Source organism: Grus americana, chromosome 3 (genome assembly GCF_028858705.1).
Source record: "Grus americana isolate bGruAme1 chromosome 3, bGruAme1.mat, whole genome shotgun sequence".
NCBI lineage: Eukaryota > Metazoa > Chordata > Aves > Gruiformes > Gruidae > Grus > Grus americana.
Genome location: NC_072854.1, coordinates 49,686,874 through 49,709,587, shown reverse-complemented (window position 1 = coordinate 49,709,587; position 22,714 = coordinate 49,686,874). Strand labels below are relative to the sequence as shown.

Genomic DNA, 22,714 nt, shown 5'->3' with positions numbered 1-22,714 from the left:
GCTCTTTGCAGGTCAGAGATATTTGGGGCAGAAGCTTATTTTAGATTAATATTGTTTGGGGTGGGAGCAACACATCTGCACTGTCCAGAGGAAACAGTATTAATTTGCTCAGTACTGTGCCGGTACTGAGGCAGAATCTAACCTGAGCATGTATCAGCAAGGATATGCGATGTGAATGTATGAAGCAGTTTAGTTACTCAATGAATTGGTGTTTGGCCGCTTTGAATAAGCACGGGGAGCATACCATGCCTTTGTACTAGGTTGCAATTTCATTTGAACTTTAAGGCCTTTTAGTTATCTGTTTAGCTGAGGACGTGCATTGTGGTTTTGCTCATACGTGAAGTCTCCATGACATAAAGGGAACTACTTGAGTCAGAAAAGATGTGAATGTGCTGAAGATTTCGTAAGGGGGGGGGGGGGGGTGGGGCGGGGCTGTGTGTAGCTAGGTTTGCAGCGTTGAGAGGATGCTCCAGTGTGTTGCTCTTTCCCCCCTTCCCCTTGTCCCTGCTCAGTTATTATCTCTGTTCATCGCCTTGTTGTAGTTCCAAGCTAAGGTGACATCTCTGGGCTCCTTGGAGTGACAGTCACTAACTATCGGGGACTGCGGGGTTGAATTGTGGGAGGAGGGGACTGTGCTACATGACTGTTTTCATGCCTTTTTCCAAAAAATGAAAATAAATAGAAATAACACCTCTGTGGCAAGCCTCTCACAGGGATGTGAAACCCCTAAATTCAGAATGTAGCACACTGTGTGTTGGAATAAGAAGTGATTTGTAAACCTATCCAAATGAAATTGGGACTGCCCCTTTGCTAGACCTTCGCTTCTTCTGAGTAAAACAACCAGTGAAATATGATTAGTATGCAGTTTTAAAATGTTCAGCAGTTTCTCCTCTCCCCCCCCCTTGGTGTTATTGAACTGCAAGGTATCCTGTTATTAATTTAACTCTAATTTGAGCAGTCATTGACTGCAGCATTCTTACGGTGTTCAGATCAGCTTGCTCGCGACTCCCCTGCTGATATGTCCTTTGTTCCTTCCCATCAGTACTTTCTGCTTGGCATTTTCTTCATGTCAGTGTCCCTCAAGCTTCTAGAAGGCAAAACAAAAAAAAAAAGCACCATGAGGACTGTATTGATTATTTAGCTCCTTCCCCCCCCCAAAAAAAAAAAAAATTCAAACAAAGGGCAGCATTTCTCCAAATGGAACCTGTGGTACCCGCAGCTTACCTGGAAATACTTTAGGGGCCTGATGAGATACTTCTCTCTGCTTAACACTTCCTAGTTGTGCCTTCTAGAAGTAAATAGAAGAGCTACACAATAATTCATAAAATATCTGTTTAGTACATAGCATGACCTGTGTTGTTTTGGGTTTTTTTTCCCTAATAATCTATATTTTTATTCATGGCATCAAAAATAATTGTACTTTTTCTTTGCTTTCAGTCAGCGAAGTCTGGCCGAGATTACGGAACTGATCCACACTGCCTTTTTGGTGCATCGTGGCATAGTAAATATTGGTGAGCTCAAGTCGTGTGATGGCCCACTGAAGGATATGCAGTTTGGAAATAAAATGGCTGTTTTGAGTGGAGATTTTCTTCTAGCAAATGCTTGCACAAGCCTTGCACAGTTGCAGAATACCAAGGTAAAAAGAAAAAAACATCTTCTACTGCCAGAACAAGTAACTATTAGTGAGTCTTCTGAAAGAGAGGTCCTTTAAAAAATCAGCAGGTATGATATGTATGTATATATGGAGCATCCTTTAAAAATCAGCACACTTAGATTGTAGCTATAGATGGATTGACAGGCTGCTGTGAACATGTTTACCACCGTCCTATAGAATTACTGTGCTGAGGCCTTTAGTATACATTCTGAAGCAGTGTAGCCATAGGTAGTAATGAATGAGTGGTTAATTTGGTGAATTTAACGTATATGCAGTGGCATCCTCGTGACATGTTGGAGCACAACACCTCTGGCAGACTGCCAGCTGAAGATGTGTTTGGTTTGTTGTTTTGTTTTACCTTGTGCTTTGTGAAAGGTTTGTCTGTCTGAGGGAATTCTTGGGGGAAAAGGCTTCATTTCTTTGTCTACACAGCACTCAGGTGACTTTTTACTCTTAATGAAATTATTTTGTTAGGCATTTGGATGCCCTCGAGTATTGGATTGCCCTATTAACGTGGATGTACTGACTTCTAAAGGGCAGCTGCCATCCAGCTGCTCAGCCAAACTGTTTGAAACTTTACAGGGAAATGTTTTTCATGATAAACGAATTGTATATCTGTATGATCTTAGAAAATGAGACTGATGGAGACCTTAAGAGATCTTCTCTCCAGTCGATTCTTCTTTTCCCCAGACAGGATCAGCTACACCAAATAATTTTTGACATGTGTTTGACTAGCTTGTTCTTAAAACCTCCCGTGGTGGAGAGAGGTTCCTGGGCATCCCTGTGCCAGTCTAGTGTAATACCTAACAGCGTGTATGGCTGGAGAGCTTAATGTGCCGTTCCAGTGGAAACAGAAAACAATTCTTCATTGCGGGGCTACTTTTATAGGTCTGAAGATTGCTGTAAAATAAACGTTTGTTGTGTGTGCAGTTGTCAATAAACAACATAGTTTTAATCCTGAGCTTAAGGAGTCTATTGTTTTTAGATATTCATGCTAAAGCTCCTCTTGATGGTAGCTGAGTATGTCTGTGCTGCTTTGATCATGAGTGTGACAGTTTCTCTCAAAAGTGGTGTCATTTTGTAACATAGAGCTGAGATTCAGGAGAAGAGACAGAAAATTAGATGTCAATCTGCTAGAATAGTGGGTTAAGCCATTACAGTGATAACTGGTAGCAACTATTAAAAAAAGTTCTAAATAGTGCAAAATTTTAGTCATACCATAAGCAAAATGGGGTGTAGTCGATTTTACTAGTTGTTGTTAATTTGTATCCATTCTTTTTTTTTTTCAGTACTTAGTAAGATTCTCAAGACAGACCAAAGGATTTAACCCTACATCATTTTCCTTGTTTCAACATAAGAGGAAACTTTTATAAAAGTAGCACCTATTACTTTGCATTTAGTACATCATTAAGTATTGCAGCAGCAATGTATAATCCCTGAAGACTTGCCAGGAAACAAGCCTACAGTGAAATGAAGCACAAGTGCAAAGAAATACTTTTTTTTTTTTTTTTTTAAAGCAATCATTATACTGCATGTCGGAAAATTCTGCCAAAACATTTTAGCACTTTTTTTTTTCATTTTTCTGACATCTAAATACTTTCATAGCTTCTACATACGATAAGTGGGATGCCATTATGGAAACTGATTGACTTAGTAAATTATTCTTTTTCATACGTCTAACCCTACTAGCGAAGTTAGAAAAATTGAAGTACAAGCTATAGAAATCTCTTGACAGGTGCAATGATTTAAACATACTGTATTTATTCTTTTGTAAATGATGAATTTTCAAATCTGGCATCTGTTTTTCAGCAGTGTGAAATAACTGTGACTTTTTTCTTCATAATGTTTTGTTTTCTTTGATGTACAAAGTAAAAAAAATCACAGTACCGCTTTTTTGCTGGCATTTATTTGGTAGCTCAGCAAATTGGCTAATGAAATGAGTAGCACTGTATTGTACGTGGTACTGACCACGGAAGGCTATAACCTCTGTAGACATGCATAGCTGTTGAATAGACTAGAATTTAAGCGAAAGGGGTTTTTAACATCAACTGAAACCTCTGCCACTGAGATAATTTTATTGTGCTGTTAAACTCTTGTCTAAGCTTGTGTATGATGCATTTATCTCTGTGCTTCTCTCGGGGCTGACAATTAGATGTGAAATTCTGTAGTCGTAATGAAATGCAGAGCTATTTTATAATTGCCAAGGGTAAAATTAGCAAAGTCAATTATTTTCCCTTAGGCTTTTCCCTGTAGATATTAAAAGGCTGCAAGGTAATTGCCTTAGGTAACACTTTGATTTTTAAATAACATAAAATATAGGAATTGTTGTTGTTAATTCGTAGTAATTTTCCTCTTCTTGCTACTGTTGTAGAATATAACTGTAATGATGTTAACAAGATTCAAGGCTCAGGGTTTGTGTTTTGGGGGGTTTCTTTTAAACTAGTGCTCATACTGCTCATATGTTTGCTAAAGTTATGCAAAAGAAGAGTTTGGGGATGTTTTGGGTTGGTTGGTTGGTTGTTTTTGGTTTGTTTGTTTTTTTTAATATCTGAGGTACAAAGACTCAAGATTTCTTGAAAAGTCAGTTAGGAAGCCTCCTGTAAGATAAATTCTGCTGTTCTGGTATTATAAAGTCATCTAAAATTTTGGTCTTTGAACACACATAATTCAGAAGAAAGCATTCTCATTTTCTACTTTGTGCAATTATGAGACTTTAATTATGATTACAAAGTTGGTAATGACTGAAGCTTAAAATAGAGTACTGAAGGGCAGATGAAACTGCATGCTACATTTTTGTAATCGTGACGAAGTTCTCCATTTATTCAGATAATAAAAACTGTTTAAAGTGAACAGTAATTTCTTCAAAAAACTTTTACAGCTATGAAGCATTAGATTGATCAGATCACATGTATTTACAGTTCTTTTTGTACATTCGTGTTAACTTTTTGATCACCTTACATAAACTATCCTTTTTCTTGTCTACTTTGTATTTTGGATAGAAAGCTTTTCTTGGCCCGGTGATTGCAGTGATAAATTATGTTGTTGATTGAAGAGAATATGGATGTAACCCTACTTCAGAACTGCATCCTGTAGTAGACTGGACATTGCTTATCCATGGATTTTAGAACATAATTGAGCCCAAAGAGGAATTGACTTGGGATCTTTTAGTAGTTGGTATATTCAGCAGTGGGTTTAGGAATGGTAAGCCTTTGACAAGGAAGGGCATGGTTGGTTTTTGCTACTTCAGTAACACCACAGTAATGGCTGGTAATGTCCTGATTTATCAGACTGGGGTGTGTTTATATGGGACGATGGGGTGATTTGATAGGTTTCCTCATTTTGACGTTGCAGTCTTTTGATAGTAGGATTGTGATAAGGTATTTGTAAAAGTCATCATGAACATGTAGATGTGGGAGAGATGGAAAAGTAAATGATGTTTGCCTAACAAAATAAGGTACCCCCCAACTATCTTGTGGGGTATGTGACCATATACAGTTTTAAATAAGTGAATAAATTATTAAGCGTAAAAGGATATGTTTAAGGGTTGGTTCTTTGTTGCCATCTGAAGGTAATATATCTTTAACATTTGTTGTTTCACTTTGCCTAGCCAAGATGTGGGGATGAAACTGCGAACAGCAAGTTTTGTTGGATGAAAGTGCTTCTTTGACTCTGGTAGCAAAAAGTGTTGGTTTTGTCTTTGATTTCTGCTTAAATAACCTTCATTTCTTGTAATATTTTTAAGATGGCATTCAAATGCAAACATAGCAAAAGTAACAAGTGTTAAGTGGCATTTTTGTCACCTGTCAGCCAGATATGTGATATGGACATTTTAACACAAGTGATGTGTGAATATTGACCATGATATAATCAAATAATGTGCTTTTTCAGGGTGTATCACAGATAAGTTGGTAGAAACCTGTTGCAGCATTAAAGCTGGAGCTTCCTAAAGCATCTGAATCATCAGTTATCTTATGAAACTATGGAGAGGGTGCATAACAGATGTAATTATGACCAGTTTTGATCCTCCCACACTCCAAAGACAGTGATACATAAAACTTCAGAAGGATGAAATGATGCATTTTAGTGCAATGCCTACTGTAATGTGCTGATGACTAAAGAAAATGCTAAAATAATCTGTAAATGCATGGCTTGCAATTCCATAAACTGATAGGAAGGCATCCCTTTGTATTTAAAAAAACAAAACCCCACACAAACAAACCAACCGAAACCAAACCACCAAAACTCAACATATCCAAAACAAGAAATAAACACACACACACCCTCAAAATAAAAAAAAAAATTAAAAAGCCTAGCCCAAAAACCTGAAAGACATGTAACGGTAGTGTTCTCCATAGTTCTTACTGAAATCTTAAGAATGACTCTATTTTTCCTGTTGTAATTCAGTGAACTTTTGTTGGAATGATTAAACTGTTCACAGAAGCACTTCAAAATCTGCAGCCTGCAAGCTTGGAATTGAATTTAGGAATCTTGTCTGTCAATGCAGAGCTCTGCCAGAAGACCACATTATAGAGCATTGTTTTATTAAGCATTATTTGTTTATAAATAAACAGTAGCACAGATGTAGTACTTATATAGTGGATGCATTTCCTTATGTTATGTGTTCCTAAAGGCATAAATGTGTTGTTTACAAAATAGGCCTTGTGTTTGCATAAACATCAACAAGTTATTCATGTAAGTCTTCCTATGACAGCAATCTGAATGTACGCTGTACATAGAAGAACTGCTTATCTTGAACTGTGGTTTCTACTTCTGTAGCATCAGTTGTGGTCCTATGGAGAAGGCTCAGTTTTGAACTTGAGCAACTTGGTTCCTTCCTGACCAGTGAAGGATATGGAGAGTATCCCCTTTCTGGAATTATGCCAGAGTTGCTCTTTTGATGTGAATTGCCAAACAAGTCAGCTGGAATCTACAATTACAATTTTGAAGTGTCATTTAAGAAAGGTAGTACTTTTGTATCAGGCTTTTCCTTTTCCTGAATGATGTCAAGACAAGAACATAAAATTTTCAAAAAATATTTTAAGTATTAAAACAGTGAAAAATCATGGATTGGCTAAAGAAATGATTCCTAGGATCAGTGGCAGTCTTCTGGTCCTCTCTTCAAAACTGAAAACTTATTCTAAAGCACATGAAGAGTGCATGCCATCAGCAATCCCTCTTAAGGGGATATCCTTTTTAAAAAGAAATGTCTTGTTGCTGATGTGAAGGCAGCCATTAGCAGCCACTGACTTGTAATAGGTCCAAATTACTGTCCCTCAGAACAGGCTTTTCATTTGGTTTGAGGTGACTAGAAGGTGCTTCTTGGTAAATGTAGTGGTGAGATGAGTTATTTTCAGAGCAATGAAAGTTATTTTGAAAGAGCTATTCTTCATTGTTTTCTCTGGAAGAAAATCTTAACCATAAATACCTTCTAAGTATATTTTTATTTTACATAAAATAAATAAAGGCCCTTAATCTGAATTTTCCTTCTGAGATTCATTAGCTGTATTGAGCAAAGAAGGCAGGATTAAAAAAATCATGGAGAAAAGGTGAGAACCAGAAGTAATGTGTTTGCTCCCAGTTACATTGTTAATATAGAAAACTGAAGCTTATGATAAAACCATTTTCAAATCATGTCTATATCTTTAATTATTCTTAACTCTTCCCCTCTGCTCACTTAGTTCCTTTTTCTTCCCTGATACAAGCTGCTGTTGGAGGTGAGTACCGTTAAAATGATCAGCTCACAGAGCACTTGGGTGACGCTGAGGCATGAATTTGGTTAAGAAGCAGAGGTCAGATTGGATTAAAGACCCAGGTTATGAAGTTTAAGAGTGAAGTTGAATTCTTCAGAGAAAAAATTAAGAAAAACAACCTTCAATTTTTTTTCTAGAGAGCAGGATAAAGAGCTTTTTGAAAGTACGTTACCATGCTTGTCTTGCTGTACCTTCCCTGAGGTACCGTTTGATGGTGACGTACTGGAGTAGATAGGAAATAGGATAGTATCTATATTGCTGAGTATTTTTTTTCTAATTTAGTATTTTAGAGTGCCACGGTGGCGTATCTCAAAACCAGATGCTAATGAAAAATATAGATAAGTTTAAAGAGCTCTGAACTGATTTATGGCAAAGTACACTTAAGGAACACTATTTTATCTGGGAAATGGGGGAGAAGAAAACCAAGAAAGAATTGTAATGGTTTTTGAACCTTTAACCTAATATGAGATGACATAAGACAACATGGCCATCATGATTGCGTTATTACAGAATAAAACTCTTCTTTGGGCAACCCTAAATGAGCAGTTATGTATCTTAAAATATTGAGATACCTACTCAATATTTGCAGACAATTTAGTGTAGATTTTATTGGAGACTCCAAACACACTTTCAGTACTAAGTAGTACATTGTTATGATTATGCATAATTATGAATCAATTTTATTAATAAAACTTACTTGTTTTAATAATTATTTTTAGGGTGCACCAAAATTTATTAATTTGCATCCACTTATGAGAGGTAAATGTGGTTTTCATTTACATTAAAGTAAAACGTAAAAGAGATTGTAATTCAAACAAACTTTATGTCCATTAATGACACATATCGGGGGGTTTTCTGCCCAATGTTCTCAAAGACTGGATTTTTAATAAGAAGTTTTCTGTACTAAAATTTTGTTGACAGTCGTGTGAAGTTTCTTTGGTAGCAAAAAGGCACTCTTTATAATAGTTGACGAAAGTATTTAAGCATTAGGGGGAAAAAATCCTGTATGTTAGAGATAAAAGATGAAAATCTATTGGAATCAGTACTTGGTAATTAAATTTTCACCACACTACTGCCTTAAAACTTTTGTCTAGCATTTCTGCTGTCATTAGAGGTAACAGTTCTTATGGTGATGATGATAAAATTGTAGGAAGATGCTAGTGAATCTCCTAATTACAGCATTGTGCTCTTCCTATTGCCCCTTTCTGCACTTGTGTCAGTGGAACAGTTCCTTAGCAAATGCATCGTTTGCCTTTGTTTTCAAGAAGTAAATGTATAGCCCCTAAAGTAACTCCTGAGCACAGGAAGCATTCAGTTTTCTGAATCTTTTACAGATTTTTTTTTTTTAATTCTATTTCACGTTTGCTATCTATAACTGGTAATATAATTAAATATTTGTAAAATTTCATTACCTTAATGACTGTGGTTATATATTTGAAAAAGTAATCTGTTGGAGAAGTTAAATTAGAGGATTAGGTGATGCAGCTCATTAATTTATTAATTTAATTGAAATTCTAAAAATTAGACAATCTGTAATTGTGTTAATAGGTTAGAAACAGTCTCCTCTTTGATCTGAAAGAGTTCTGTTGCACTGAATTTGAATGTCGGTTTTGAGATTACAAGTGCTTAACTTTGTTTTGATTCCTAATTAGTGCGTTCCTCAAGTAGGTCTGTCCTTTTCCTTAGTGACCTTTTACACCTGTACTAGTTTTTAAAGCTAATGCTTACGTTAAGCTTTCCCAAAGCTAGACTCCACTGGGGTTAGTATAGGTCTGTATTGAAAGAGTTTATTTTTCTGTGGTTTTTGGCCATGGCACTGCTGGAAAATTTTATGTTTAGATTTCCATCTATTTTCTGTCCTCCCACTTCTGCATGAAAAAAATAGTTTTAAAAAAAGAAAAAAGAGTGATTTCTGCCGCTTCTCTTACGGACATGTATGACTTACAACCAGTGCCTTGTAGCAGACTGACTGCTGCAGAACATGGATGGACTAAGATTGAGACTGCTATCAAGTCAAGTATCACTGTGAATCATCAAGTCTAAGATTGAAGCTGTTTTCCAGAAATATACTGCAAGAATATCTTGAAAGCAACGAAGCATGGAGCTATCAAGAACAGAATTGTGAGTGTTTGAGTTTCTATCTCAGTGCTGCATTGACTGAGCAAGTAACAGTCTGAGGAAAAAGTTATCCGCTCAGTTCTGACAAATTTTCAGTAGACTACTGAAGATTTTCCTACTGGTTTGCACAAAGTCCGTTCAATGTTCTTGCCTCTGAATCGTCTCACAGTTTCCTTAACTTGCATCTGAATTTGCCTTCCTCTTAGTAGCAATTGGACATGTCCTTCTGCTTCTCTCCTCTGCCCAGCAGACCAAAGTCAATGTTTACTGCTTGAGTTCCTGAACCAAATACCTGTCATTATTCCGGATAAATATTGCTCTTCTCAGAGGTAAACCACAGAGCTACTTCTAACACCTGGTTAAGTAGTTCTGTATCTGATAGAACTACTGTATGCCTCATTCTAATTAACAGAATGGTCTGGAAAATACTGATATGCTATCTACACATGAGAGAGAGAGGTCTTTTCAGAGATGACTCTTGAGCATCAATGAAGAAGAAAGTGAAACCTAATTTAAAGAAACTGAAGAAAAAGCTGATTTTGTTGAGAAGAAAGTCAGAGGTCATCCAAGATCTCATGCATAATCGCTATACCTGAGAAACATGTTCTGGATAGTTGGGGTTAGCAGTCTCTGTCCCTCTGTTGTTTGCTACCTTAATGTATGACACCGAATTGGCAGCTGTCTGGTGGTGAAGACAAATGGTTTAGGAGTCAAAAATATTTGCAGGCTCTGATTATATATATATATATATGCATGCATATTGTGTGTGTGTATATATATATAAAAAAAAATAAATTTCATTGAATGTTAAGACCAAATTATGAAAGAAAAGGGGGTTTGTGGGTTGTTTTTTTTTTTTAAGGCAACCCCCCCACACACACTTTTCAAAGAAGACACTGCCTTTCAAAGATTAGAGGCAAACATTAAAAAGTGGCTATGTTTGCTGTTTCCTTAACTGTTAACAAGAAACTGTATCCAAGATGTTAATCTCTGCCAGAACGCGTAAGAAATAGATATTTAAAAGAAAACAAATTTTATTCTAAGAAATGGTAAGTAATGAAAACTTGTGGGTATGTGATATTTTATTCTGCATGAGATGCACACTCTGAGAAAGGTCTCTCAAGAGCTAGCAGTTCTGCTGCTTCATTCACCAGCTACTTAGAATAGGTATTGCCACTGTCCAGGTTTCTTAAAGCAGAGATGTTCGATACAGCTGTTTCTTTCACAGCCATAAATAATCATCATGGGGGGAATTAATTGCTAAATAGCTTTAGCTCATATACAAATTATAAAATGAAAATGGATTTTCATAAAGTTGCAGGAGGTGATGTCCTCCATGAGCGATATTTGTGATGCCAGCTTCATTCTTTTTATAGCTGAAGCAGTGGAAAATCACAAGTTCTGTTTTCTTGGCTTTAAATAAAGTCTGTTTCTTAAACATAATAAGATTCATATTGAGGGTGCATAGTAGGATAAAAACCAATCAAATCTGTTTCTGGTGAAATACTGTCTTAACAATATTATCTCAAACAACCTTTTTTTTCCTTTTGAGTAAGGACTTAATACATATTAACGTCCATTTTAGGATGTATTTGGTTCTAGGGGTGGACTGTCATGACAAGATGGTTAGTAAGCAATGTTGCAGAAGGACTGGAGGTCAGTGGTTAGAATATAGTCAGCTGTCCACCTGGAGTACAGCTTCAATGGAGAATACACTTTTAAAAAGTGAAAATACATTTTTCTGGTGATTCAGTTGCAATTCAAAACTGTTATCAATAGTGATAAGAATCTAAAATTTGTCTAGATGGCCTTCCTTAGTCTCCCAAGAACTAACTATTTGTAGAAGTGAAATCTGTTCCCAGTACAATCAGTAAACTTAACTCTTCTCTAAGAGAGTATTTGGCACCAGCTTTGTAGCCTTGGTTTTATTATTTCAACGAGGAGAAAAGTTATTATTACTGTTGCTGCAGATGTGAGTATGCAAAATCAGCTGTGGTCCTCCTCCACCAGCTGCTAGTATCACAGAATGGTTGAGGTTGGAAGGGTCCTCTGGAGATCATCTAGTCCGAACCCCCTGCCCAAGCAGGGCCAGCTAGAGCAGATTGCCCAGGACCATGTCCAGATGGCTTTTGAATATCCCCACAGATGGAAACTTCATGACCCCTTTGGGCAACCTGTGCCATTGTTTTACTGCCCTCACAGTAAAGTGTTTTCATGTGTCCAGATGGAATTTCGTGTTTTAATTTGTGGCCATTGCCTTATCCTGTCAGTGGGCATGGCTGAGAAGAATTTGGCTCCTCCTTCTTCATTCCTTCCCAGCAGGTGTTTATACACATTGTACCACTAGGAGAAGTTAAAATATGTGTCTTGTAAGTAGGGTGATAGATTATGTATCCTCCCCTCTTTTTGCACTGCAGTAAAGCTCATCTTTAAAATGAACCTCCCCAGGGTCAAACGTTTAGTAAAAGTGCCTTTACATCTGGAGTGGCTTCAGTGCAATAATACAGTGTAGTGCATAAAATTATAGCACTTATGTAGATGAGTTAATTGTATTTTTAAACAAAATGCTGAGGTATTTGACATCCTGTTGGCTAGCAAGAAGATCGAGTCTTTGGATGGACTGGAACTGGTGGTTAATATTAATGTTTTGAAATTCAGCAGCATTTCAGTTGGAGTCTAGAATCTGATTGCTGCTACTCCTGGTACGCGGGGCTGTTGATTTGCTAGTTTAACAAACATCTGCAGCTTCGTTTAGTTGATTCCATCTGTCAGATGCTAAATGATATTACTTCTGATTCATGTTTATTCAGATACAGTCTATGCAGAATAGTTAATACCACTTGCAGGTATAATTTCTGTCAACTCGGAGCTGATCAGATTTTTTTTAATTCAGTTTAATCCGCAGTTCATTTGTGAACATATCCCAGTTTAATGGTTGTCTGCACCAGCACGACTGGAAGTAGTGTTTGAAAGTCATGCTCTTCTGCATCATTTATTGATGAGGAGGGTTTTATAGCTACAGAACCCTGCAGTCACGATACCTTCTTTGGTCACTGTTTTATATAGAAGATAGATATGTAATGAAATTACCCCGTCCAAAAGGGTTGAGCTGAAGCAATCACGTACTTCTCTAATCTGAGTCATTCATCAACAGTTGGGTGAGTGCAAAGATATTATACACTGTGTAAGGTACTATGTGGAGGTAGAGAAGGGAGAACGATATTTCTTCTGTTGGCTATGTTATTGTTAAGGAAAATGACTAAATTATGCGCTAAAAGTCTTTATACTAGTGAAAACCCCTTCTGTGGATAGTGTTGCATCAGCCTAAAAAGGGTAACTTAACACTGTTGAAAATCCTTAAGGCAGACTGACCTTAAGGTAGGTATTTGACAATACTAATGATATTCAAATTGACTGCTGCTGATTATTTTGAACGGTTTTTCTATGTCTAGGAAGTACCTTTATATCAAGTAGTGGGTTTGGATGATGTGTTTACATTGCACTTTGTGTTTTGCTACTAATTCATCGTTAACAGGGTGAAGAAAACCATAAATGAGTTTTCCAAGAGCATTTAAAACTTGCTAGAAAGCAAATCACTGTGAGAAAGTCCTTTCTTTGTGTTTCAACTAAAAGAGGGACAGCTTCAAAAAATAGTAAAGCTCAAGATGATTTCAAATAGTAAATCCAATAGGATTAAATAAACATTACATTAAAAAAAAAAATCTGTAGCCTGGCACACTTAGTTATGTGTATGACTAATGATGTTTGAGGAGATTACCAGGAAAGAAAATTGAATTCCAGTGTTCTTGGAACTCCTTAGAGTTTTTGCTCCCTTTTTTTTTCCCAGGTATTATTGAACAATCAAAATCCAATTTCAGCTGTTTACTGAGTTTTGTCTTTAGTTTCCTAGTGTTGCAGTGTTTCTGTGTCAAATGCAGGAGAACATTTAATTTTAAGAACTTTCTGTGGAATTTTTAAGTGTGGAAATATTTCAAAAAATTAACACTTGTTTGGGGAGGGAAGTCACATGCACGTTGAAGGAACTTTTATCTGTATATTTAATGTTTCCTGACTATCTGATTTTCTTCTTGACTTATATGGAGAAGTCTTGCTACGTTTTCAAGCCCACACATCAGCAGCAAGGAGTAGGGTCTGTCATAGCAGATGTGTGAGGAAAGGATATTGTTTCAACACCAGCAGCTCAAAGAGACGGAAAGAGAAAGACTAAGGAAGGAAGGAATTACTTGTGGTCCTTCTTGAAAGGAATTTGGCAAAGCTAAGGAAGTTTGTCAAATAGAAATCAGGAAGGATGAGGAACAAAGATATATCCATTGCTGTGTTCTTCCTAGTGCTGTCTTCTGTCTTCCTGCAAGAGCTTCATCCTTTCCCTGATGTTCCCCTTGAAAATATCTGGTAGAGTCTGGAGAGACACTGTATTACTACTCTGAAATAGATTGGTCTGTGTAATCAATTCCATTTCAGCTGCTGAATTTAAAATAAAACCACCACACATTGAATGGAGCTCAAATTTATTCCTTTTTTTTAAACTAGAATGAGAAACAGGAAAAAATACATATGCAGTGTTATGTTGCAGTGAACTTAAACAAAATATTTCGAAGACAAGTAAAGGGAACAAAGTGCTCGAGTTGCTAAACTGATTGCAGCAATGTCTTCTTTTCATCCAGGGTGTTTAGAAACCTCTGAAGGATGAGTGGGGCCCAGAATCCATTCTTTTTACTGTGCTTGAAGGAGTCTGAATCGTATCTTCTAACTTCGAAGAAAGTGTGCTACCAAAATGCCTTATATTCTGTGATTTCCGTGCAGTCCTTCTACCTTTGGAGTTTCACTTAATTAAAATACATGGCTGTCTTTTATAGAGAGCTGGATTTCCCAGGGCAATCAACTGCAGGCAAGAACCAGGCCGCTATACCTGTGACAGTGAACACGTGGCCCGATTCTGTGTCGTCATGTATGTGGAATGCTTTGGGAATTTTGAACTCTGAAATATCTTATAGATGGGTCCTGAGTGAACTATCTGAATGATTTAATCTGAGTTCAGGAAAAGGAGGGAGGAAATTCAATGTGTGGTTGGTTGAACGTCCTAATTTTCTGAACCGCTAAGAAAATTACCACTGCTTTGTTTTATTTCTTCAATCAATAGTTAGAAATTCTGAGTTTGAGAAACTAGAGTCAAAGTAAATTTAAAGAACCTTGACGGGCTAAAGCCGTGCATTTTTCTGACGAATAAGTTACTCTACTTATTTGTCAAAAGAGCAAATTAAGTTTCACCAAGCTTCTGATCTTCAAACCTACAGAGCTCTTATGACATTGAAACATAGCACGGACTTCTGGACTATTTCATATTTGCATAAATCTGAGAGGTCAGAGCATGAGCTCTATCTCGCTATAGAATCAGGCATCACATGCTTGTGTCCAGAATTTACATCATGTTATACGCTTAGTCTGCCTAAATAGTAGGAGAGACTTTAGCTTTAACGATCCATCTCTTCCCAATGATCATTGTAAATTGATGGCCTTTGTGTTGACCTTTTAAAAGCGGAAGAGATTACATCTCTACAGAAGGTGTTGAAGTAGTACCTCCTTAGGAAAAAAAAAAAACAAAACACAAAACAAACCCTTGCAGAACTGTTGCAGAAGATGTGTTTAAAGGACATGAAATTATTTGCATGAGATTTCACTTGTCACCGGCAAGGAGTTGGTCTTCCCCTGGGCTGCTCCTAGCCCTGTGGACGCTCCGGGTGAGCAGAAAACACCATGCTTCGGAAGATGCTGATGCAGAGTGGAAAATGAAAAATAGAGTGGAAGTTTGTTTTCTTTCAATACAGCATTAGTCCTGCTCATCTCAAGTATGTAAGAGGGACCAGGCTTCTCAAAAATGTGTAGAGGAGTGGAAAAGTACCGCGAAGAGAGATTATGAATAGGCTGCCTTCAGTCTCTTTTGAGACGCTGTTTTCAAGCACTAATTCTGGCAGTTCTTTCTTCCTTTTCCCCATCTTTGAACTTGTTTAAAGTGGAGCTCAACCTTCAAATGAGAAGAAAAACAGTTGGGAGCACCTGATTTTTCATCTACCTTTCCTGCTCTTCAAACTTGGGTCTCAGGAATGTCAGCAGTGGAACAGGGCACTGGTCAGGCAGAAAGGCACGGATGAGAATAGACACAGCTGGGATACTGTTTTCTGCTCTTCCACTGGCATGCTGCATGATTTTGGGGAAAATCAGTTCCCTGACACTATTTTCCCCTTATATAAAACAGGAGGAAATAAGTTTTACAGTCAATGTTGATTGCTTTCCAATTTTCTGATGAAAAGTGCTGCATAAGAACTAGTCAGTGTATGATTGACTGCATGAATACTACCGAATGTGTAATAATTTTTCTTCCTTTCTGTCAGTTTGAGATACAGAGGAAAATTACCTGGTTTCCTCATTTTTCCTTGCTTTCCCCAGCGCTCAGGACCCCAGGCCACTGATGTTATGCAGCAGATGCTTTTCATAGATCGGATTAAGGGTTGGTGAAGTAACAGAGCCTTATGCGAGCATCCCACTGTGCTCTTGAAACTGGAGTTTCATTCCTGGTAGTGATCTGTATGGCCTTGCATTTACCTTAGAAAAATATTATTTAAAAAAAAAAGGAGATATTTTCAAAGAAGGAAAGTAATATTAGCACTGAATTTTCACTAACATATAGTGTTCAATATGTCACTAAAGGCCTAATGGTATTTAATATATGGATTCTTCGAAATAGTGGATGTGTAATTCTCTTAAGATGTTCTATAAACTATAAGAGGAAGAGGTACAATTGTTCACAACTGTTTCTCCAAGATTGTTTTAAGTCAGTTAAAATTGCCTTTGAGAGTAGAGTTGCACTAAAAAGAGAGAGGAGAGATGGAAAAAAGAAACCCCAAAACAGGGTCCTGCTCAGTCTAGAGTTTCAGGCGAGAGAGGAAAAGGTCTGGTTATCCAGAGCCAGATGCATTGTTAAAAGTTCATACTATCACTTTGACATTTAGAGTAGGACTCAGTGTCTTTGTAAATTCCTCTTCGTATTACCAGTGTAGGTCTCTGAGCTCAGACCATTTCACAAACCATAACATTTTTTAGTGAGTGATTGATCTGTATTATGTGTCCTAGCCATCAGAAGAATCTTGGGATGTTGCTTGTATAAACTGTAATACAATCTGAACCTGGGCATTTAGTTACAGACTTTCATAGACCTATTGGCGATACTCAATCCTCCTGGATTTAGGAATAGGGCTTATCTGATACCTTAAAAAAAAAAAGGGGGGGGGGGGGGGGGGAGAAGAAAAAAAAAACCCTCATTTTCTCTGTTCCCCACTTAAATAACTCAACACATCTGGTAACACTGTAGGATCATTGTCCTTTCAGTTCCTCAGCAGCTCATATTGCTACAATATTTCTTCGGTATCTAGTTTCCTAAAGGGCAATGTGATTTTTTTTTTTTTTAAGGCTGTTTTTATAGGTCTTGCAAATTAACCCATATGCATTGCAAGAAAAAACATGACTTTTAATCAGCACCATTTCTAAAGTTAGCGCTTGCTCTGTGAATATGAATATGTATATGAACCAGTGTTTGGGGGAAAAAAAAAAGAAAACACAAAACCTTTCTGCTAGTACTCAAAACTAGCATACAAATGTGTTTTTATTATCAAATAAAGTATGCCTAAATGTTAAAATATCTTTCTGTTGTGAGTTTTATCATTTGACTTCTGGACTTCAGTTACAAGAATGATAAAAATGGAAACTAAATCTTTTAATTCAATAAGAACGTTGAATTTTAGGAAGCAAAAAGAGGAATCAGATATAGACTCATATGCATAGGAAATTGAACATTCAAGAAATTAAAACTTCGTGAGCAACTAAAGGGGTAGCCTTAAGGTGTGCTGATTTGAAATGCCTGTACTTAATCTTACAATAAATCTGAGTATTTTGTTCCAATTAAGACAGTTCATGTGTGCAACTTTAAATTGTACAGTAGTTCCAGGGAGACTGTGGACTGCTTGTTTTACATTCTGGATCAAGTTCAGATTTTTAGGCTTCACTTGAATAAAATAAAAAGTCTGAACCCTGAAGATAATACAGATTGATAAATCTGATTTAAACATTCCCGTGTTGCAGACTTTCAGTGTATGTGGTACAGCTGAGCCTCAGGCCATGCACTAAATAAATCCACAGTGCATTCCCAGGGCACCCGAATACCAAATGATCACATTTGAAAGGTTACCTTTCTATGGATTCTGACTTTTCTGTATTAGCCACGAAGATTAGAATTTTAACAGCTCCCAATGAGAGGTATTGTGAAGTATTTACTTGGCAGGAAAAAAACAAAACAAAACAAAGCCCAGATGAGGTACTGTCTCATATTCATGAACTGGGATTTATTAGTTCTGTGAACGTCCTTGTGAGAATACACTCCATAGTTCACGCTTTAGGGGAAAAAAAAAAAAAGTCTTGTTTTTTTCATTTATATTAACTTAAAACTTTGATAGAAGAAATACTGTAGTAGCGGTTTTAGCAGAGAGACAGGATCATGCTTGTGCAGAACAGGTCCCGGTAAATCCTGCAGTCTTTCACAACAAGCTTTCTGCAAGGAAAATTATGCCCATTTGTCTCTCTGGACATCTGGCAGTAGCTTCATTAGTAAATTTGGTGATAATTAAAGATGTAAGGCTTTTCCTTCTTTTCTTTTACAGGTTGTGGAACTCATTTCAAGCGCTATTGGTGACTTAGTTCAAGGTATATACTATGAAAACTCAAAATCATCTGAGGTAAGAATTTCAGTAGTTTTAGATACCCAAGAACGTTGGTGATATTACTGTGTGACTACAATAAGTGTGATGACTTTCTCATCTGTTTAAAAGGAGGAGGGAGAGGGAGGAAGAGAATTAGCTGCATCCTAGTGAGTTGCAGTAGCAACATCGTTGTGACACCTGTGAACTCTGATGAAAGTTTCTAGAAATGCTCAGGGAGGGACTGTTTTATTTCTGTGAGTGCTTAATAATATCATGCGTCATTACCAGGAGCACAAGACATGTCTTACTATGCACTTTCCAAACATTTCCAGAGGCTTCTAGTCAAGATTCTGTTAGAGGCATTTATTACAATTTTGTCAACATCATTAATATTTTCATGTTAAATAAATTTCTCATTTCCAAGCCCAAAGATGTTTACAAAATGCTTCATCCCAAACTTATATCAGGTCCTTTCTTCTTCTGAGTGTTCACTTTTTGATAGTATAAACATGAATTTTGTCCTGAAGCAGTAGAAGTGTAGCACCGTACTCTTCTCCACCAAAAGTCACCATGCACACGTTGCAGGAGTCTGCGTGGGCAAAGATCGCGGCTGCCAGCGTTTTGCACCAAATAATCTTGTATTTCTTCATGGGCAGTTATGGATGTAGTGTGTTATTGTGTGGCCAGAACCATAATGAAAATTGGTCAAATTAGATCTGGGTATTTTTGTCTTTACTGGAATATTTAAGGAAACTTGTAGAGACACTTCTTGAAGTAGGCTTGCTTCAGCAGGATGTTGGAGCAAAAAAGAGTTCGTTCTTTCATTTGCTATGACTTTATCTTAACGTATGCAAAAAAAATTGATAATTTAAAATTGCCATGACCTCTACAGGTTTTATAATAGCAAGTTTTCACTTGTTCATCGTGAATGATGAGCAGTATGTATATGTGAATATCTATCTTGAAATCCACTGAGGTAGGTAGATTTATTTACAGTGATGTTTTCTCACATGCCTCAGTTGCCTCAGAGACCTGAATCTTAATGTTCAGTAGGTGAGACAGCTTGAGAATTGCAGCAGTATATGAATTCATTTACATTTGTTGTGTATTTAGATTGCAGCTCTGGTTTACTATTGCTGTGTTGTAGTACGGAGCAAAATTAATACCTTAGTGGAAGCCGCGATCGCATGGGTTACTGCTATGGTAGGTACCTGCGCTGATGGTTCCGCACCAGCCAAACTGCAGCGGCTGGGCCCCGGAGGGTGCTGCTCCACCCAGCGACTCTGCTGGTCGGTATCTGTCTCTCCTGCTCTGCAGCAGCAAAGACACGTCACTAAAACTAACCTCGTTTAAGTTTATCCCTCTCATTTTGATTGAAACCAGTTAGGTAGGAAACGATCACGCCGATGAGCCGAGTTCTTCCCTCGGAGGAAGCGAGAGCCTCTAGCAGGAAAGCAGTAATGGCACGCTCGGGAGACGCCTGGGGCCACGGGCTCGCCGGGCAGCACGGCTGCGTGCAGAGATGACGTGCGCAGAGCATCCTCTGGCACCCTCGGGAGGGGACCCTGGGTGGAAGCGTGGCAGCAATGCGATGCTGGGAACTTGGCCGTCCTTCTGCACCTGCCGCGTTTAGCTCATGGATAAACACACTTCAGCCTTCGGGGATGCTCCCAAGTCCTGTGCTCAGCGTTACATGTTCAAATAGATGACGTCTTTGAGATTTTTCCAAAGAATGTTTAAAATTATATTTTCTTTATTCAAGCAGGTTTCTAAATACAAGTAGATCCGAAATATATCATGTTTAAAAAAACAACTGCTCTTTCATGTGTAGAAGTAAAGCTCTACAAGCTCATCTCAGCAATGAGATTTTACTTTATTTTAACTGTGGCCTCTGTATAAATGAGAAATGTTGTGGATTCTCTTGGGTTTCTGCCACTGCAGAAGGTCTTAATCTTCTTTTTCTTAGTCGTCTTTTTCTGTTTATTTTCTGTTGTGTTGCTGAAGCACTCCACATGTGTAGATTGCAAGGGAAGTGTGAGATAAACTAAGCACAGCTGCATGATGTTTACCCTGCCCTGGCCCAATTACAAATAGCAAAGATTTATTTTTTCAGTGATGTTTTCTGCCTAAGGAGAGTTGAAAGTACAGTATACCCTTCTTAAGGGGAACCCAGTTAATTCAAACCACAATTAGTGTGGTCGCAAAATAGAGACTGAAATTTATGTGACAGTGTCTGAAGTTTAGTCTTTATAAAGAGTAATGCATGGCTTCTGATGAGACCTGGAACAAACAAGTGTGGGATCTCTTAATTTTTTTTAATCTCGTCCTTTGAGAAATTTGGTTCCATGTTGCATATGAGACACATCCCTGCTGCTTTCCTCATGCTATTCTGCTGAGGCAGCGTCCCATTCATGTCCTGAACATATCTTTAGCAAAGGTTGCCAAATGGACTAGGTCAGTTGTCGGTCCGTCTTATTTGTATCCTTTGCACATCTTCCCTCCATCTCTAATTGCAATTTGACCAAAACAAAAATGTGAACTCCGTTTCCTAGAGGTAAGACAAATTCTTTAATCTACTCTGCAACCAGATCTCAAATGTCAAACTTTATTTCTTTTTAAGTGTTGGGCATAGGGATGTTAGTAATGGCATTTTCATTGCTAGGAATGTCTTAAATTTGGAAAAGCAGAAGGATATCTTCTCACCTTTTCTTTTTTTTTTCCTTTTTGGGGCAGGAAAACTGTGCTTCATATGTTAAATGTCTTTAATGCAGTTGTTATAAAGCTCCTCAGTACCATAAAATAGACTAATTTAGCACCAAGTTGTTTTGAGCTTTGCTAGATGGTAGGCAAAAAATACAAAAATAACTCTGCAAAATTAACCTTTCTCCTCTGAGACCCTAAGTTCATGTTTACAAAAAAAAAAAAAAAATTTTGCTGCATTTGGATGACCCAGTAGGAAAATTAAAAGAATCATTTGACCTAACAAGACTTCCCTTATTTACTCCTGAAGACATATAATGGATGTAGTTATTTGACAGCTCTCATTACCACTTATTTCTCTGTAAAACCACATGCAATCCTACAGCCATCCCATTTTAGTACATTCCGTTTGGTCATTCTTCATCTTGTCAGCATAGCGAGTCATTAGATCTGGGCGAACAGGGAAAATAAAGATAATATTTAACTTTTCATCTTTATTTGAAGTGACAATCCAAACTGCAAAGTGTAGGCTTCAGTTGCAAAGACAGCCTGAAGGTTACAGCTGCCACTCATGTTCAAAATACCAAATAGCTGCTGTGGTTTAAGATACTGCATTAGTAATATTCAGCTAATATTCAGCTAATATTTTGGACTGTAAGCTGGAGCAGAAAGGGATGATGTGATAAACCTTTGCAGCTTTGTGTGCTAAATCCCCTCTCAACCCAAAATTCTGTGGGCGGAGGACATTCTTTCCAGTTCCCTTCTGTCTTTCCTAAATCTAGGTCTAATATGGAAGTACAAATTTGTGCCTTAGTGAGTGCAAAGATGAAAGTTGTCTAATCTGGCCTTCAGTCATGATCGTGGTATCTATTTTTAACAGAAAAAGCGTTGCACTGAGTCTCTGTCTTCTCCTTTTAAGACACTGAAGGTTTCTAAAATGTTTGCTAACTCACAGAATACTGTCGCACTTTTAGAAACCTTCTGTCTTAATATCCCAGATCATTTAACAAATACTAATGAGGAATGCTTTAACATCCCTGTCAGTTCACTGAACAGGGACGACAGATGCAAGGAAGCTCAAGGTCAAACAGCAGAATCAAGAGCAGGACTCAAGTGTAGTGGCTTCTGTGCTTCACCTGCCAGACCATTCCTGCAATGTTAAAGTATTAGGGACTTTCATGGGAAACTACTTTGTTGGGTTTTTTCCTTTCCTCATTTCCAGAATATCTAGCCGATGCTAAACGTGCATTACCAAACCTCATTTTTAGTGTCAGAATGAGACTGTTGTGTAAGATAAGACCATTTCCAACATGTTCCACTGATGGCTAGAAGAGCTGTTCAGTATTTTTGAAATTTTTCCATGCAATTGTGTGAAAATTGTACGTAACTAATATGTAAAACAAGCTTTAAAAAGAAATACATTAGTGGCGAGTACTCATTGTACCAAATAGCAAAGTAACAGGTATTTGTTTTGGAGCAATGTAGGGTGGGGTTTGTTTTAATGAAAATAAGTTTATTTTCCAGCAAAGCACAGGCTACGTGCAGTGAGTTGTACCGGTTTTTCTTTGATGTTTAGTCACCAGTCCTGCTTTGAGGAGTAATGTTTTGAGATACTCCACATGTCCATCAACTGGACTGCTATCAGTCTATGTTATAAGTAAAGGATTTGCTTATAAATTTTACCATAGGAGGTAAATCAATGTATTTTGAGTCACATAAACCAC

The 22,714-nt window shown here is 37.5% G+C and overlaps 1 protein-coding gene across 2 annotated transcripts in view; it reads left to right on the top strand.

Annotated features, from left to right (window-relative positions):
- The window catches only part of PDSS2 (decaprenyl diphosphate synthase subunit 2), a 121,932-nt gene that overhangs the window by 75,659 nt on the left and 23,559 nt on the right, over window positions 1-22,714 (top strand). For both annotated transcript variants that reach the window (XM_054820212.1, XM_054820213.1), the window contains 2 exons: window positions 1,438-1,636; window positions 18,252-18,326. In XM_054820212.1, coding sequence (XP_054676187.1) covers window positions 1,438-1,636; window positions 18,252-18,326 — 274 coding nt within the window. The remainder of the gene's footprint in view (window positions 1-1,437; window positions 1,637-18,251; window positions 18,327-22,714) is intronic.